At 36.0% G+C, this 18,420-nt stretch overlaps 2 protein-coding genes across 2 annotated transcripts in view; one reads left to right on the plus strand and one right to left on the minus strand.

The window, feature by feature from the left end:
* Positions 1-7,969: 7,969 nt before the first annotated feature.
* LOC102004101 (olfactory receptor 5D18-like) lies at positions 7,970-8,919 on the minus strand. The gene is given in 2 exon segments (XM_013506420.1): positions 7,970-8,769; positions 8,772-8,919. Coding segments are annotated over 2 exon segments (948 nt in total).
* An 8,727-nt stretch (positions 8,920-17,646) lies between these two features.
* Positions 17,647-18,420, plus strand: part of LOC102004411 (olfactory receptor 5D14-like) — a 23,443-nt gene continuing 22,669 nt past the window's right edge. The window contains exons 1-2 of the mRNA XM_013506359.1: positions 17,647-17,655; positions 17,763-17,798. Coding sequence (XP_013361813.1) covers positions 17,647-17,655; positions 17,763-17,798 — 45 coding nt within the window. The remainder of the gene's footprint in view (positions 17,656-17,762; positions 17,799-18,420) is intronic.

The raw sequence follows: 18,420 nt of genomic DNA on the forward strand, positions 1-18,420 counted from the left end.
TCATGCCAGGACAACATATCAGGATCGATGGGCACAATAAAAGCAATCTTAAGAGGAAAGTTTACAGCTTTGAATGCCTACATCAGCAAAAGTAGCCTAAAATAAATAACGCAGGGATGCACCTGAAGATCCGTCCTGGAATAAAAGAAAACAAACCAAATCTGAAGATGGTACAAGAAGATAATTATGAAGATCTAGTAGAAATCAATAAAGTTAAGGCTGGGGATTTAGCTCAGTGGCAAAAGCGCCTGCCTGGCAAGTGCAAGGTCATGAGTTCGGTTCCCGGTATCGGAGAAAAACCAAAAAAAAAAAAAAATCAATAAAGTTAGACTAAGAATAGTGCAAAGAATCAATGAGTTAAGAGCTACTTTTTCAAAGGATAACAAAATAGACAGGCATTTACTTGAACTTAACCATACCAAAGAAAGAAAGGAGACAAAAGAGACTGATATCCATGCAATGAGAAAAGAAGCAGGTGAACTCACAATAGCTGCTGGTGAAGTCCAGAAGCTAATTAATAACTGCTTCGAACACTTTTCTCCAATCAAAATAAATGGATAGACTAGCACATATATATGAATTATCACAACTGAAACAAGAAGTTTTAAAAGCTTGAAATAATCCTATAACAGGCCACAAAATTGAATACATAATACGAAAAAAAATTACCAACTAAAAAAAGCCTAAGACCCAATGGACTCATTACTAAATTTTACAAAAATTTGAGGTAAAGCCGGGAGTGGTGACACATGCTTGCAATCCCAGCACTCAGGAGGCTGAGGCAGGAGGATCCTTGGGAGTTTGAGACCAGCCTGGACTACAAAGTGAGCTCAAGGCCAGCCTGAAATGCATAGCAAGACCCTGTCTCAAAAAGACCAAAAAACAAAAAAAAATATTTGAGGTAAGATCTAAGACAAGACTCTTCCAAATCTTTAATGAAATAGAAGGATAAAGAGTACTTCCAAGTCGTCCCTGGAAGCTATTAATGCCACGACTGCAAAACCATACAAGGATCAAACCAAAAAAGAGAAATACCAGCCAACCCCTCTAATGAACACAGATGAAAAATCCCCAAGGAGATGTGGGTAAACAGAATGCAACAAATCAACAAACAGATTATACACTAGGATCAATCAGCTTTTTTTGGCAGGATGCAAGGATATTTCAGCATATATCAATCAATAAATTTACACCACATAAGAGAAGCAAACACAAAAACATAATGATCATCTTAATAGATGCAGAAAAGGCTTTTGACAAAATCCGACAGCCCTTTATGATTAAAAAAACTCGAAAAATATATTAATATCAACCTATTTAAAGGCATTTATATCAAACCTATTACCAACATTATATTAATAAAGGGAATTTGGGAGCTTTACCTTAAAATCAAGAACAAGATAAGAATGCTCACTATCACCATGCCTGTTTATTATAGCACGTGAAATATTACTCAGAGAGGTCAGATAAAAGAGAAAAATAAAAGGAAAATATGGGAAAGTAAGGACTCAAATTGTCATAATTTGTAAATGACATGATTATATATATAGGAGACAAAATACTCCACCAAAGATTCCTATAATTAATAATCAAACTCAGCAGTTTTGCAAGACTATATCAACATACACAAATCAATAACATTTCTGTGTAGCAATCATGAACTTACCAAGAAAAATTTTAGGAAAAGAATACCATTCTTATGGTCATGAAGAAAAATTAAATACTTAGGAAAAATCTAACAAGGAAAATAAAAGACTTCTATGATGAAACTACAGTATAAATATGCTATGAATAAGTATAAATGTGAGTCATATGTAGGAAATAAATGAACTTCAAGACCATAATATTAAGTAAAATATATGAGACATACAGCCTAAGTATCACATATTTGTTCTTATATGAGAAACTATAAGTAAATTTAAAAACAAAGGCATAAAACAGGTAACAGACTAATGAGAAAACACATATTACTTCATAGCAAAAGGAAATACATCATAATTAAAAACTTACCAACAAAGAAAAGCCCAGGCCCTGATGGATGCACTGCTGAATTCTATAAGAAACGCAGACAAGACTTAATATTACTACTTTTCAAATAATTTAATGAAAATAAAAAGGAAGCAACAGTCCCAGATTCATTCCTGTAAGCAAGCAGTACCCTGATATTAAGATGAGAGAAGGACCCAATGAAAAAAGAAAACTAAAAACCAATATCTCTAGTCAACATAGACACAAACATCCTCCATAATATACTGGCAAACAGAATGCAGGAAATCACCAAGAAGATTATATACCATGATAAAGTAAGATTTATTCCAAGGATGCAGGATGGTTCAACATATACAAATCAATAAATGTAATACACCAAATTAACAGAGCCAAGGACAAAAATCACATGATCATCTCCATAGATGCAGAAAAATCATTTGACAAAGTCCAACACCCATATATTATAAAAATTCTACAGAAAAGTGGAATAGATGGTCTTTATCTCAACTTGATAAAAACCATCTATGGCAAACCAACAGCCAACACCATACTAAATGGACAAAAACTGAAAGTTTTTACTCTAAAATCAAGAACAAAACAAGGATGTTCACTATCACCACTCTTATTCAATATAGTTCTGGAAACAGTAGCCAGAAGAATCAAGCAAGAGAAAGAAATAAAGGGAATAAGAATAGGAAAGGAAGAATTTAAATTATCATTATTGGCAGTTAACATGAAACTACACATAGAAAACACTCAAAAGTCCACCAAAGTCTTATACATATTCTGTAGCATGGATACAAATTCAACACTCAAAAATCTATAGCATTTCTGTACACAAATAAACTAGTTACTGAGAGAGAAACTAGGGGCACAATATTTTTAGTAGTAGCATCCCCACAAAAATGAAATACCTAGGTATCAATCTAACAAAGGAAGAAAAGACCTCTACATTGAGAACTAAAAGGAGATTGAACAAGATATCAGAAAATTAAAAGATATGCTTTGCTCTCCGGTCAGAAGAACCAACATAATGAAAATGCCCTACTTTCAAAATTGTTACAGATTTGATGCAATTGTAATCAAAATTTCCATAGCACATCTCACAGAAGTAGAGGAAACAATCCTAAAATTCATTTGGAAATAGAAGAGACCTAGAATAGCAAAGGAAGGGCAGGGAACATCACAATCATGGACTTGAAAGTATCCCACTGAGCTACTGTGATAAAAACAGCATGGTACTGGCAAAAATACAGACCTGAGGATCAATGCAACAGATTGGAAGATACAGAAACAACTCCAGAGATACTCAGCCACCTTATATTTGACAAACGAGCCTTTTACTGGAAGAAAGATAGCCTTTTTAATAAATGGTGCTGGAAAAACTGACTTTCCACATTCTGAGTATTAAAACTAGACACATATCTTTGACCATGCACTAAACTAATGGATCAAAGATCTAAATATTAAAATAGAAATGCCAAACCTGTGGGAAGATAGAATAGGCAGAACTCTTGAAGACATAGGTGTAGGCAAAGACTTTATGAACAAAACCCCAATTACACAAGAAATGTTACAAAGAATCAACAACTGGGATCTCATCTTATTTAAAAGCTTTTGCACATCAAAACAAATTATCAACAGAGTAAAGAGACACCCCAGAGTAAGAAAAGTTTTCCAGATGATCCTCAAAAGACTAATAGGTAGAATTTATAAAGAACTCAAAAAACTCATACCCCCATATTTAAAGACCAAATCCAAAAATGGGCATCTGAAATGAACACACACTTCTCAGGATGAAGAAGTACAAAAAACAAATAAATATACAAAAAATGTTCAATATCACTGGAAATTTGAGAGATATAAATTAAAATAATGCTGAGATTACATCTTACTCCAGAAAGAATGGCTATCATCAAGAACTTAACCAATAACAAATGCTGACATGGTTGTGAGGATAAATGAACTCTTCTCCACTAATGGTGGAGGTGTAGACTGATGCAACCACTGTGGAAATCAGTGTGGCCTTCCTCAAAAAACTAGAATTAAAGTTCCATTTGACTCAGCTATTCTCCTTCTTGTTATCTTCCTGGAAGAACAAAAGCATCATACCACAGTAATGTACGCACTCCCATGTTTATAGCGGCACAGTTTGCAATAACGGAATCTTAGAAACAGCCCAAATACAGTCACCTGATGAATGGATAAATTTTTTTTATACAATATAATGCACAGGCATAAAAAAGGATAAACTTGAGACATTTCTAGGTAATTATATGCACCGTGAGACCATACTCTTAAGTGAAATAAATTGGACACACATGTATAAATACTTCATTGTTTCTCTGGTATGAGAAGCTAAAAGTATAAATAAGGACTGAAATTTATAATTTGTGCAAGAGGAAGAAAATGATCAAATAGGAAGGGAACTAGTGAGGGAAGAAGGAGAAAGGAAGGAAGGGAAGAGAAAAAATGAGAAAAGAAGGATAAAATGGAAACAAAGCTTTTGTAAATAAGGAAGGGAAGAAGGGTTGAAGGGAGAGGAGGGGAATGGGGAAAAAGAAAGAATCAAGAAATACCATGTACTGATACAAATTCCCTATATGAATGTGATCATTATATATACTAAAATGTACCAATAAATTTAATTAATTATAAAAGGAAATATGCCTAAGAGAGCACCATGCAGCATGCCACACTAGTAATATTATCAGAGTGTTTCCACCTGTACAGTTCTTATATCTCAGTCAGCCATGAGAAAGCAGCTGTAGTTGATTTATTCAGTTATAAATGGCACCAAGAATTCACTCCCAATTCTTACCAAAATTTTACTGTTAAGTTTTCTGCAACTATCCTATACTCAGCACTGCATATGATTTTCTATTTCGGTACCTCAAAATTATCCTTACTTAGTTAACATCACTGACAGTTTTCAAAGATATTCCTACAATCACCACAAAAAAAAAAAAACAAAAAACAAAATCCTCCAGTGGCTTCTCGTGGAAATACTCACGGGAAATTTAAAGCATAATGTAATATAATAATATCATTTTAGATGGTGTCATGGTTTATTTTGTATATACATATGTCTATTTTGGGGGGCATTAATAAAAATCTATGAAAAGAACTTATAGTCAATAGTAAAAGGAAACTTCTCTTGCATTTTGGTTAACAGGTAATGAGGCATTATAGAGAATATAATAATATCAGCACAGCATAAGTAATACTGAACTTTGGAAATGAAAATGTTTGGAGTCATAAAGCAACACAAATCTCTGATTTTTACACATTTACAATTGTGACAAGTTTTAGTAACCTAAAATAAGCAAAGTTCTATGCATGCTTCACAGGTAAAGAAACTGTACAAGGACAGACCTAGGTAATTTACTAATCAGTCCTCCCTGTAGTCCACCATTAACAAAGGTTTACAATCATTAGATTGGCACAATTTCAGTATACATGCCACCAAAGTGAGATTGGCACAATTTCAGGATCCTCAGTTTTTCTCCATGATTGAACAAGAGGCTCTGTTTAATGCGGGTTATTAAGCTGCTTTGATTGAGGAATCCTTGCAGGTTAGATAGAAATGCAGAGTTATAAACTTTTATTATAACCAGACAGCTTCACCAGTCTGTGCAAACAATGCTTGAATGTTATATACAGAATTGTGACACTAGAGCTTAAATAACTCAGGTGAAGTGGTCACAGTATTAGGCAGTGGAAATACTACTCACATCTTAAAATGCCAACCAACAATGTTCCTGAAAGTTATGATAATTAACCACAACTTCAAAGTTTGACTCTTTGATTTGATTCCACCCACATGACTTTGAAATAAAAGTTATACAAACTCCATTACATTTATTTGTAGTTTTAAACTTTGAAAATATTCTCCAAGAAAATTAAAAACCGACAATGAAAAATCAGTGCTACCTTAATATCCTCCAAGGTGATTGATTAACAACTTTAAATTACACATGTGAAATTCAATGATAAAATCACATCAAGGTTCTTAAAGATATAAACAAGAGTTCGATACTTGATATTTTCACTCAGGTAAATGAGATGGACACCACTCGTACTAAGCTTACAGAAATATACCTTTACAAAAATGCTTATACATTTCTGGTTTCATAATTTTCCATACCAGAATTAAAAGAAATTACTTAATAACTTACCAGACAACACACATCCTTTCTAATCTCTTTTATTCAAAGCTTCTTTGTTTATAAATAAAATTATTCATAGCTATTTCTTTAAAATGTAGTCTTGGTCACAAGATTGCTTAGCTTATAATTAGACAATGGGAAGTTTATTCAAAATATATGCTACAAAATGTTGCAAGAAAAATTACGTGCTTCTCAATATAAATGACAACCCTGAACAGCCTAGAAAATCTCATGGGTGCCATACTCAGAAAGCCAATTGAGATACCGTGTTGTGTGCTTAACACTTAAGTGCATGACCTTGGGGAATCAAACCCTAGAGAATCTTGGAGTGCTTACTCTGAGGTAAAAATCAGACGTTTTGTAGAAATTCATTTTTTTTCCTAATTCAGAATGTAATTTTAAGTCATAATATGGACAGTTTTTAAATGCTGATCTTGCATTCTTTGAGAAATATAACGTTTCTTTATTAACCATATTTCATTATATTTTATTTTATTTTTTAAAATTCATTTTAAAAACAAAAGAAGTAAAACATATTAACATACAGACATCCATTTACAAAATAGCATAAGAACAATACAAAATGAGTTCAAGGTCAATCTGAACTGCCGAGGGAAACCCTGCTTGAAGAAAACAATTCTTAATCCCAAGAATCACAACTGTCCTAAAGTGTAGACACCAGCAAATAAGCATTGCCATGCACCCAATTACGCTGCCCTCGACCCCGTGGGCTGGGGAGGATGAGGCCCAGCAAGGCCGAGTCTGAAGCTGCTGCCGCCTGAGCTCCGTCTGGCCAGGCCCAGGTCTTCCATTGTCGAATGTATTTTTCACTTGTGGATTGAAACTCAACCTTGTTATCCCAAAAAGCTATTCTATAATTGTTTATAATATTTGTAATTTACAAATTTTGTTATTTTTATTGTTGTTTCTGCTCTTTGAAAATTAGTTGGTTAGTTTTATATTAACTGCTAGAAGTCATCTTATAGTGATGGCTCAGACAGCAGAGGTGTGCAGAACTGGTCTATTTTAGAGATCTAAACAACATGATTCAATGATAGATATTTGTGAGAGTTTGGGGGGAAATGTTAGTTTCTGAATATATTAAGCAACTAAAAGTGGATGTTATTCACAGATAAGAAATAGATAAATATTTTGCATGATCAAAGGTACAATTTAACAGTTATGGTTTTGTGTCAGTAAATAATGGATATAGGTATTTTTAGAAGTGGGTTGAAACTTTTCCTTGCGATCAACAGCATTTCAAGACTATTTACTTAAATGTAGCATGTCCCAGTCCCAGTCACAGAACACGTGAAACATTGAAAGTTGCTGATATTTTTACCAATTCTTTGCTAAGAGGCAGATGATATTTTCATAACGTGTACCCAAGGTCATCGTTGTACTTGAATTGCATTGTGAGCACAGAAAACCAACGTGCTTGAGAGAACTTGCTGAGTCCAAAGAGATCTGCAGGCCTCAGTGTGGATTCACTAAGGGAAACCGTCATCTACGTTACAGTGCTTTCATTAAGCAAAACTTAAAATGAAGCCACAGAGTACAAAATGAGCTCCTGTGTACAGATTTCTTCTTCCCTCTCAGTTCGGAAACACTGCAGTATATTGCTGTCAGAAGCTCCACCCACGCAATGTGTGAGGTGAATTATAACTGAAGAAAACCAAAGACAAAAGTAAAGTATTCCAAATGCTGAAAATGACTGGAAATTCAATATTTAATTCACTTAAACATGTTTATTTTAAAAGTAATGTACATAAAAATTAGATTTTTAAAACCAAAAGCAAATTTTATCTAATTTATTGTGAATGGAAACTTAGTTTGGAGGTGATTAGCCTCCTGACTGTGTCTTTCACATCCTTGTTCCTGAGGCTGTAGATGAGGGGATTCAGCATGGGGATCATGACTGTAAAAAGCACAGTAGCCACTTTGACCAGGAGCCAGGAGCTCTTGGAGCTGGGCACACAGTAGAGAAGGAGGATGATGCCGTGGAAGATGCTGATGGCCGTCAGGTGGGAGGCGCAGGTGGAGAAGGCCTTGTGGAGCCCACCCTTGGAGGGCATCCTGATGATAGTCACCACTATGACCACGAAGGAGGCAAGGATGATCAGGAGGCTGCAAGCCTCACTCAGTGTGGAAATTATTAGGCATACCATCTGGCTGAAGGAGGAGTCTGAATGTGATACAGAAATGATGGCAGAATATTCACAGCCAAAGTGATTGATGACTTTAGAGTTGCAGTAAGTTAATTGCAAAAGAGAATATGCAAGTATCAAGGAACAGAGTCCATCCCCCATATAAGTCCCTCCTACCAGGAGAGCACAGAGCTTAGGAGTCATAGCCACTGTGTAGAGCAGGGGGTTACAGACAGCCACGAACCGGTCATAGGCCATCACTGCCAGCGTAAACATCTCCGTAATCACAAATGTGCAAATGAAGAAAAATTGTGTCATGCACCTCTGGAAGGAGATCGTCCTTTCTTCCACAATTAAGAGCTCTAAGAGTTTGGGTGTAAACACACTGGAATAACAAATATCTAAGAAGGAAAGATGGCTGAGGGAAAAGTACATCGGTGTGTAAAGTTTGGGATTGATTCTAATGCCCCAAGTATGCCCAGGTTCCCCAGCAGACTGACCTTGTAGATGGCCAGGAACACTAGGAAGAGGGGTACCTTGAGGTGAGGGTATTCTGAGAACCCCAGCAGGATGAATGAGGTCACAGAGCTCTGGATTCTCACACTGAGGACCATGACATTCATATAAAAAAAAGAAGAAAGAAAATACACGATCCCCAAAGGTTGAGAATGCAGAGCCGTAGAAACTTGGTAGATGATTGATCTAAACAATGAGGCTAACTGTGGGTTTCACTTATCAGTGCTCCTGTCTTGATATTCTTACTCAGACACTCACTGGCTTCCCATCATCGCAAGTCAGATTTGTCTGCAGGTTTCTTTTCTGGAAATGAAAAAACAGTAGTACAACTTGATATTATTATTTCATGGAAAAGTATCTCTAAACATGTGCAATACTTAGAATGCTAATGAAAGTACAATTACATGAAAAGATAAAATGCATGTAGTGAACTGTAAAAATCAGGTCATAGAAGCCATGTGACCACAGGAGTGGCATTTTTTTAGAAGATTAACCTGGTGTGGTGAAGCACACCTATAATCCCAGAATTTGTGGGGCTGAGGCAGGAGGATCTTTGCTAGTTCGAGACCAGCCTGGACTGCAAAGTGAGCTCAAGGCCAGCCTGAACTGCATAGCAAGACCCTGTCTCAAAAAGACCTAATGAAAGGAAGATTAAATACTTTACATATACCTAAATAAACATAAGGACCCAATTTTAGGAGTGGGAAATGAATATATAATATGCTTATGGTTTTATAGTAATATCTTGAATTTTAACATGTTCTAGATATATCTTATCAAGAAATCACATAACATTTAATTTAGGGTATATTTCAATTGTGTGATAAAATTATTTTACTAATAGCTATGTTCTATAATTATTTAATCACTGTTTATTACATTAGTAGATTATGAAATCAGAAAAGTAATGTAAAAAGTCTTCATTAAAATGTGTTTTAAGATATTTTAAAGACATTATACTGTTTTTATTACTTGCATATTCTTTTGTCAGTACATATTGTGTAAATAGAAATAAGCAACCACTGTTCATAAGGAACTATGAATTCCAAACCATCCAGTGCTATAAAATTACTCTCTCATATAAAACCATCAAAAACCCTTTCTTCATGTGACACACATGAGTGTGGCATCCTAGGAGTATAATAACATTCCTGATATCCGAATTTTGGTGAGTAACTTCACAGTTAGCCATCTTTTTATCCCCTATGAAATATGTTGAAATCCAGGGGCTTTGGGCGGGAAAAATTCATGTGAACTACTATAAAGTTATGTCTATTTAATTCATCCAATGGTGCAAATTCAAGGCACTATACTTTCCTCATTTATCAATCATTTTACTGAGTTTGAAACTATGTCCTCATATGCTTTGTAAGATAAAGTAGGGGTTTTAAATGAAATTCTAAATGTAAGCCTTTGTACTCATGAAATTAATGAGTTCATGAAAGAAAGAAGTATATATATGTAGATAAGATAACTGTACTACTAATTTCTATTATTTATTGAAAGGAACACTTAATGCTTAATTTTTGTTTGTTTGTTTGGCTTTTTTCCAGTACCAGGAATCAAACTCATCACCTTATACTTCCCAGACAGGTGCTGTGCTGCTGAGCTAAATCCCCAGCCCCTGTTCATGTTTAATTTTTGACCAATTTTACATGCTTATATCTGGGAATTTGAACAACTACTTTGAGGACAACAATATGCAAAATAACAACCATTGTTGAGTTCCTATCATCTTGTTTTTGAAATTCTGTATCATTTCTAATGTTTTAATTATTTTTTATGCTCTTCAAAATATTAAAGAAAGTATACAGATCTTAGGAATTGATAGTGATCATCAGGCTGGACATTTCATTAAAATGCATAGAAAAAGTGCTTTCTAGCTAATGCAGGCTACAGACCCTTAAACAGTAAAACTGGAACCACTTTCATATACATTAACTTAGAACCATGAGTTGATAAGGTCAGTCACAGGTGTGCGAATATTTAGGAACATGAAATATATAAATTATTCAAAGAATACGGTACAGCCATCAAGAACCACCAAAACTTCTGGATCCAGCAATTGTCACAGTCATGACCCATCACTTCCAACATGAGTAAGTCTACCGAAAAGAAGATGCACCCAAAGAATGGACTGAGGGATCCTCTGAGGGAGATATGAATAATACCACTTAGGGCTTACCTTTCAGCAAACATTTAGGAATTCAGTCAACAATGAAGGTCCTTCAAAACTGAAATAGAGACTAGAGCATATGGGCATCCTATCCCAGAAAACTAACTCAATGCACACAAAATCAAGCCCCTTGGGGGAATGCTGTGGCCAGCCTGTCCTTCATTTTCATCCATCCAAGATACCTTGTAAGCTGGTTTGAAAAGGATGGTCTCCCATGGCGCAATTTCAAAAAAGCTTTGCGACCCTCAAAGACTCATGAGAATTACTTCAAAATCTTTTTTTTTTTCATTTACTATACAGTTACTCAAAAATGAGTGATGTGTATATAGAATAGAAATATTTTCAGTATCTGCTTACTAGAAGACCCTATTTTTAAAACATAAACCCCAAACCCTCACTGTACTTGAAGTGAAATTTAAAGAGGAAACTAAGTAATATGCTTTATCAAACTTGCTCAGTGAAAAAAGAATGAGTTATCTCATCTTGCATATGGACCAAACAGAGGCAGTTATTGCCTCTATTTATAGTATTTTTATTAAGGACAACTTGTGTTAAGACTTAGATAACAAGTCACAAATATGGATTTCTTCTTTGTTCTGATTTTCATAATGTTCAGTAGAGAAATGTTCAAACATATGTTTCAGAAACTCCTCAGATAAAGTGCATCAGAGTATATTTGTATTACAACAGAAAAAATTAAGGCATTCTAAACACAGAAATACTGATTAGTTAATATTTAATTAATTTAAAGTATAATCATATATTTACAGACACACATAAAGATGGATGGAGCTAAGTCATAAAAAGCCTAAACATTTCAATTACATTGAATGAGAATTCAACTTAGACATGATTATTTTCCTGACAGCCTCTTTCACATCCTTATTCCTGAGGCTGTAGATGAGGGGATTCACCCAATGCCTGAAGAAGCAGTTGACACAGGAGTCACTCAGCAGCTACAGCTTCCCCAAGAAGCTGCCCCAATATGACTGCATAGAGAGCAAAAAGCACAGGAGTATGATAGATTGGCTGCATGGCAAGACAGAGGCAACTCTGCGTGTGACTTAGGATGCCAAAGAGGCTCAAAAACATGTGAAGCAGGAGATGATACAGTCTTGCTTGCTGACAGATGAAAGAGACAGGTGGCCAAAGCAGTTGACAGAAGTGCATGTCCAGACCAAGGTGCAGGTGGAGGGAGAGGCACAAAACTACAATGGCACATGCAGGAGGAGGTGACACAGTGGGAAGAGGCAGAGATGGACATCCAGCGACAGAGACACAGTATCCAGGAAGCACGTGCAACAGAGTTCTGAGCCTCAGATCCAAACCCAGACCCAGGAGGCAGGCATGACTGTGCACAGCAGGCTGTGTGTGTACCAGTGAGGAGATCCACGTGGTATGCTTACAGCTTGAGGCAACTGAGCACCAGTGTGGTGAGGCTGATTGTTAGCTGCAAGGTCTGCGTGTACTGGTGGAGGAGGTGAAAACAGATGTGGCAAGTGCAAGAGAGGCTAAGCAGCTGTGGAGATGGGTACAGCAGGAGAAACAACACAAGCATCAAACAGAGGAAAGCTGGCCCCACCCATAAAGACTGAGGCTAAGACAACTTGAGAGAAGCAGAGGGCTGTATGGGTGTAGTAAAAGAGCTTAACACAGGCCAAGGCTGAGAAACAGAGAAATGGAAACTGTACTCAGGTAAGTCCACAAAGCCTGAAACAGAGGAGATAGAGTAGCACATAAGATTCCCATGATGTGGGCTGAAGATAACCCACAGGGCTGTCTGTAAATCAAACGCCAGTGATAGGGACAAGGGCATTTAAAATGTCTCTTACACTATAACATCTTAACTAGATGCAAGTCATCCTGGAACATCCCACGCTTGCCTGTATGTAAAGCAAGAACTAATAAATACAGACCAGCACAGGACTTATGTGCTGTAAATCCAGCCACTGCAACTATGCACTCAACAATAACAAATCCATACACACTGATGATACCCATTCAGCTAAGTGCAGTCTGGTTTACTTGCTTGGACTTAAAAGATGCCTTGGTCTGTTTTTGCCTTGAAAGTGAGTTGGTCCAACTTTGCATTTCAATGAGAGGATCCTGTCTCAGACATGAAGAGAGAGCTCACCTGGACCATGCTTCCCCAGTGATTCAAGAACCCTCCTGCAGTATTTAGACAGGCACTGGTTACTGACCTCAAAGCCTTCATCACACCAGGGAACAACTGCATCCTGGTACAAGATGTAGTTGACCCCTTTTTGGCAGCCCCACACTGCAAGGACTGCTATCAAGGAACTGAAGACCTATTGAATCTATTTTAGAAGACTGGATAAGAAGTGTCCAAGAAAAAGGCACAAATTTGCTGATAAGAGGTCAAACATTTAGCAAGAGAGAGCTCTTAATTGCTTGGAAAAAATAAAGTTTAAAAAAAAATTTTAAAGTTCCTAGATGCTGTACGGGCACCCAAAATTGTGGTTGTTATACAATGCAGGGGACGCCAAGGGACTATAGAAGCCAGAGGAAACCAAAAGACAGATAGAAAAACAAAATGGGCTGGTATGGCAGCCCCACACCCCAAAAAAGGGGCCCTGGCCATGACCTCATCCTGGAGCCTCATCTTCCTAAAACCTCAAACTACTTTCCAAATGAAAAACATAGTTTTCCCAGGAATCCGGAAATTATATCAAGGGAAGATGACAGAAATTCTCTGATGGGAGACTGGTCACCACTTTAGGGTTTGTAAGACCATTTCACAAAGGGTCTCATGAGAAAATGACATGAAAGAGGTAACGGGGTTGTCATTTCTATGTGCCACGGTCTAATGCCATGACTCCAGCTGCTTGTGGGAAATGCCTAACCTGTGCTCTAAGCAGACCAAGACAGTGGCCCACCTGGCCCCCAGGTGTTCAAGAAATGAGTGCTATTCCTTGCAAAATTTGCTATGGATTTCATTAAGATGCCCAATCAATGTCACTGGGTTCAAATTGAAAATTTGTCTTTGTTCTACTTGCCCAACCCCAAGTTATAGGCTACTAGACCAATCCCCTTGGGACATGTGCAAAACTTGAGTCCTCCTTTTGTTCAGGGCTCAGCCTTTTGGACATGAGTCCAACTGAGTCGATGTACAACTAAAATTAAAGTCCTCCTGTTTTCCAGCTGGTCTCTCTGATCTCTTAAATTCTGCAACATTGGTACATACATATATGCCCTGGAAAAATTGAAACAAGTGTAAAACAAACCAAAATTTACCTTGACAAAATTGATACACTCTGATGTACTATTTCACATCATATTATATTTCAATTATAAGTAAATTCACCAGGCTTCTCAGAATTGACACTGCTAGCAATTTAAATGATACTGGACTAGAAGCAGAATTTATCTAATGGACAGGCATGGTGTGTTCAGCCTCCATCTGCCACAACTTGATGGTGAACTCACTAAGTCAGGCTAGGTTCTCCTCCAGAATGCTATAGGATGGGTAGTGTGATATCTTCCTTTGGGACACTTTGTCATTTCAATATCTCATGCTTTGGTTTTCAGTCATAGAAAGTCCTTGAATCCTGTAGTAGTTTAATCTTCTCTGCCTGGGAGTGATTCTTTTATTGTCCTACTTTGAATTTTTCAATGAGTTTACATTTGATTGATCCAAACTTTCATTCTGAAATCAATTTGATTTCTGAAGACACAAGGAATAGTTTTCTGTTAAGACTCATTTTTTTCCACTAAATTTATCTTACTATTACTGCTGTGGTTATTTCTTCTCAGCATTCATTAGGCTTTTCTAGTTTACTTCTTAAATAATATTGTAAAGGTCACATAATTGAAGCAAAATTCCAAGAGGAATAAACTCAGCTAAAATCTGTCACTGTGTTTCAAGATCATTTGATTAGTAATTCTGAATTATGATCAGCACATTAAATTAAAATAACTCACACTATACGAAATGTTGAGGCCAGGATGTGTACACATATCTTCTGGAATGATAAATTATTATAAATTTTATCCAATGTCTACCTTTAATGTTTCTTGGGCAACTGAAATGAAATTACGTCCAGTTTGAGCTTGAGACAAGCTTGGTCTATGTGCTCATGACTTTGATAGCTGTGTACATCAGTCTAGGGTCTTTATTCAACTTCACATTTTCCTTAATTTGTTAAAATTTAAATTTTCTTTAAAATTTATTCATTTCATACATATCCATGTGGCCATAAAATAATGTAGCTCAGCTTTTCTTCAGCAGCTCCAAGGGAAATGCACCATTAGGCTCTCTAGGATCCTGACATTGTCACACATGACCTACTATAGATTTCTTTAACATGAATAGATATTCTGTAACCTGAATATGATTGCTATTTTTGCATTACATAAGCATAATAATATGGGTTTCAGACAGAAATGCAATGAAGTCCACAACTGGCCCAGTGATTCTTTTTTTTCCTTGGAAATTTTTTTCCATTTTTATTAGTACATGTTTGTAGTGCATAATGATCACATGCCTTGTGGAGAGTTGCTACATGGACAAGCACAACTTAGCCACGTTGCTATCTTCCCTCCTTCTCCCACCCCTCTCTCCATATCTTGTTTCCTTTACCATTTGTGAAGGAAGCATCGAAGGCAACTACTATACGATCAGAGGATGTGACCCTAGTTAACACAGCTATCATTGTAAAGGCAGAAGGACAGGCCAAAGCCTCCATTTCTCTGATTACAAGTGAAGATATCTGGGTTATTTTAAAAAGCGTGTGTTGAGAGGTAAACAGCGTGAGTCAAGAGCTCTCTCCTAAACCTCAGCCACAGACCTGTGACATGTTAAGATTCTGAGGTCATCCACGGTCCTCGCCACCTAGTTTCAGTTTCAGTAATTATCCTGCTTTTTGCCCCCAAATGCTTCACTTTGATCCTCAAGGCTGCTGCCACAAGGTGTGGGTGTTGGATGCTCCAGTATGACGCTGCTTCTTACTATTTCCTGTGTTTTAGTAGTCGACTAATGGTTTCCTGGTGGGGACTACCTGATGCATATAACACCCAAAATCACAAAGCTTGATATTATTTCAACACTAGCTCACAAATTTCCTGTAGCAAAATGCTACTTTTCTCAAATTTGACAATGTCACTTACAACTCTTTTCTATTTTATGCAGTAACTCATGTACTGAATATTGGTAGGAGCCTTATAAATAACATTTCCACAGACAACATAATTTTTAAAACAGAGGGTATATTATATACTAATTTCTTACGGTGACTATAATAAAAATATGTGTTCCAAATAAGAAATTTGGAAAAAAATATACAAAGTAATCTTTGACATTTTATTTTTAAATATAAACCATCTATGCTGTTATTTCTCCTTTGAAATGTTTTTCTTAAATACTTTACAGAAGTGTTAATGTGGCAGTTCATGTAGTTTTACTAAATTTTCAAGAAAATATTCTATTTTTATTATATCAAAAACATGAACATTAAAAAGAACAATATTAAAAAGTCAAGGTAGTAAAAAGTAAACAAAAATAACTAATATTCCTGAAACAAAGTAATGTTAATATTTGATGGTTATTTTGCCAATAATTTATATTTATCTATCAAAAACTAAACCTGTATCCATTCTCTTACTGAAGTGATTAGTATAGATTTTTCTATCAAAATTTCCAAACCCAGATATATTCATTGTATTTTGCCTTCCTGTCTCTGAAAACAAACTTATAATATCCATAATAATGAATGGATAAATCAAATAATGACAATATAATACTTTTCTAAAATAAAAAATCAACTGATATACTTTCACCAAAATTTCAGGAACATGTAAATAGGATGGATGGATATACATGGATATAACAGGAAAGAAAGAGCCATATCTCTCTGTGAGTTAGAAGATAGAAAATATAAAGTTTCCAGCACAGGACAGAGTCAGTCTTCAAAAGCATGCAGTGCGCCAGATGTGGTGGTGCATGCCTGTAATCCCAGCACTTGGAAGGCTGAGCCAGGAGAATTATTGTGAGTTTGAGACCAGCATGGGCTACAAAGTGAGTTCAAGGCCAGCCTGAACTGCATGGAAAGACCCTGTCTCAAAAAGACAAAAACAAAACAAAACAAAAAAAAGCATGCGGTGAAATGAACAAAATAAATCTCAAATTTTTATTAAAATTTAGATCACCATGAGGAGAGACAGAAAAAGATAGTATCTCAATTTCTACCTGATTTCATGATAAAGCTTTAAAAGATAGTAATTAAAAACATGGCAGTAACAATACCTGAGTATAAAAAAACAGAGTTTTGAACCTATGTGAGCCATACCGTGTAGCTGGGTCCACTTCCCGACTTTCCACTTGCACCTGTGACCCATTCATACCTCGTTACGGGAAGGCGTACCTCTTCACTTCTGGATGATAAGCTCAGCCCTGTGACCTGGTCAGTGTTTTGTTAGCTGAAGAAAAAGTGGCAGTTCCTAGGCTACGGGTTGTAAGACCTTGAACATTTTCTCTTCTCTTACTCACTTTTTGACATTCTCACAGACTAGTGGCCAAACAATATAAAGATTACGAAAGATATTTGAGGATATCCATATTGAAAGAAGAGTTACTAGCAAAATGTGCCTGGTCTCTATAGCATGAAGCAGCACCACCCTACATGAAGTGTAGATGTTTACGGTAACACTGATGAATATCTATATGAACATTTTCTTTATCATAAAGTTGGCATTTAAAATGAACAAGGTATGAAGAAATTTCTCTTTATGTTTAGTTTTTTCTTTCAGCTAGCAGCATATGACAATGAGTACTTAAAGTCCATGGTAAGTTAGGGTACAACAAATTATCTTCTCTCATTTAAATCTGAGGAGATATAGATGGCATTCACTGATAAGGAAGAAATTCAAGTGAAATATAACATTATTGAATGAATGTATGAGCTAATGTAAAACTTTATAATTTTGATCATGCATTTCTCAATGGTGCATATAGTTATTAGAGTTAAATTGCACTTTTTTCTTGATATCAGCATAATTTTAGCACATATTTTTGGACTGCAGTGCCTTACATTCAGGCTCAAAAAAGTGTAAAACTTATGGATGGTAGCTAATATTTTCAATACCTCTTTGCTTAAAATCATACAATATCTTTTATAACAAAAACTCAGGCTCTTCAATTTACTTAAAACAGATTCAGGTGAAATAGAAAGTTATAGAACTCGAGTCAAAATGTGAGTTATGAGTTCAGTCTGGGTCGAGGGAAGGCTGTTCTCACACATGTTTGCATTAGTTTATCAAACACAATTTAAGGTCAGGCCATCGCCCAACTCCTTAGTTCTCAATCTAGATTAGTTCCTCCTCAATCTGAACTCCATATTTTCCCCTGGGGAATCTCTTTAGGTAAAGTCAATAGGCAAATAGTGTATTTATAAAAAACAAAAAATCA

Source organism: Chinchilla lanigera, unplaced genomic scaffold (genome assembly GCF_000276665.1).
Source record: "Chinchilla lanigera isolate Chin_1 unplaced genomic scaffold, ChiLan1.0 scaffold00110, whole genome shotgun sequence".
NCBI lineage: Eukaryota > Metazoa > Chordata > Mammalia > Rodentia > Chinchillidae > Chinchilla > Chinchilla lanigera.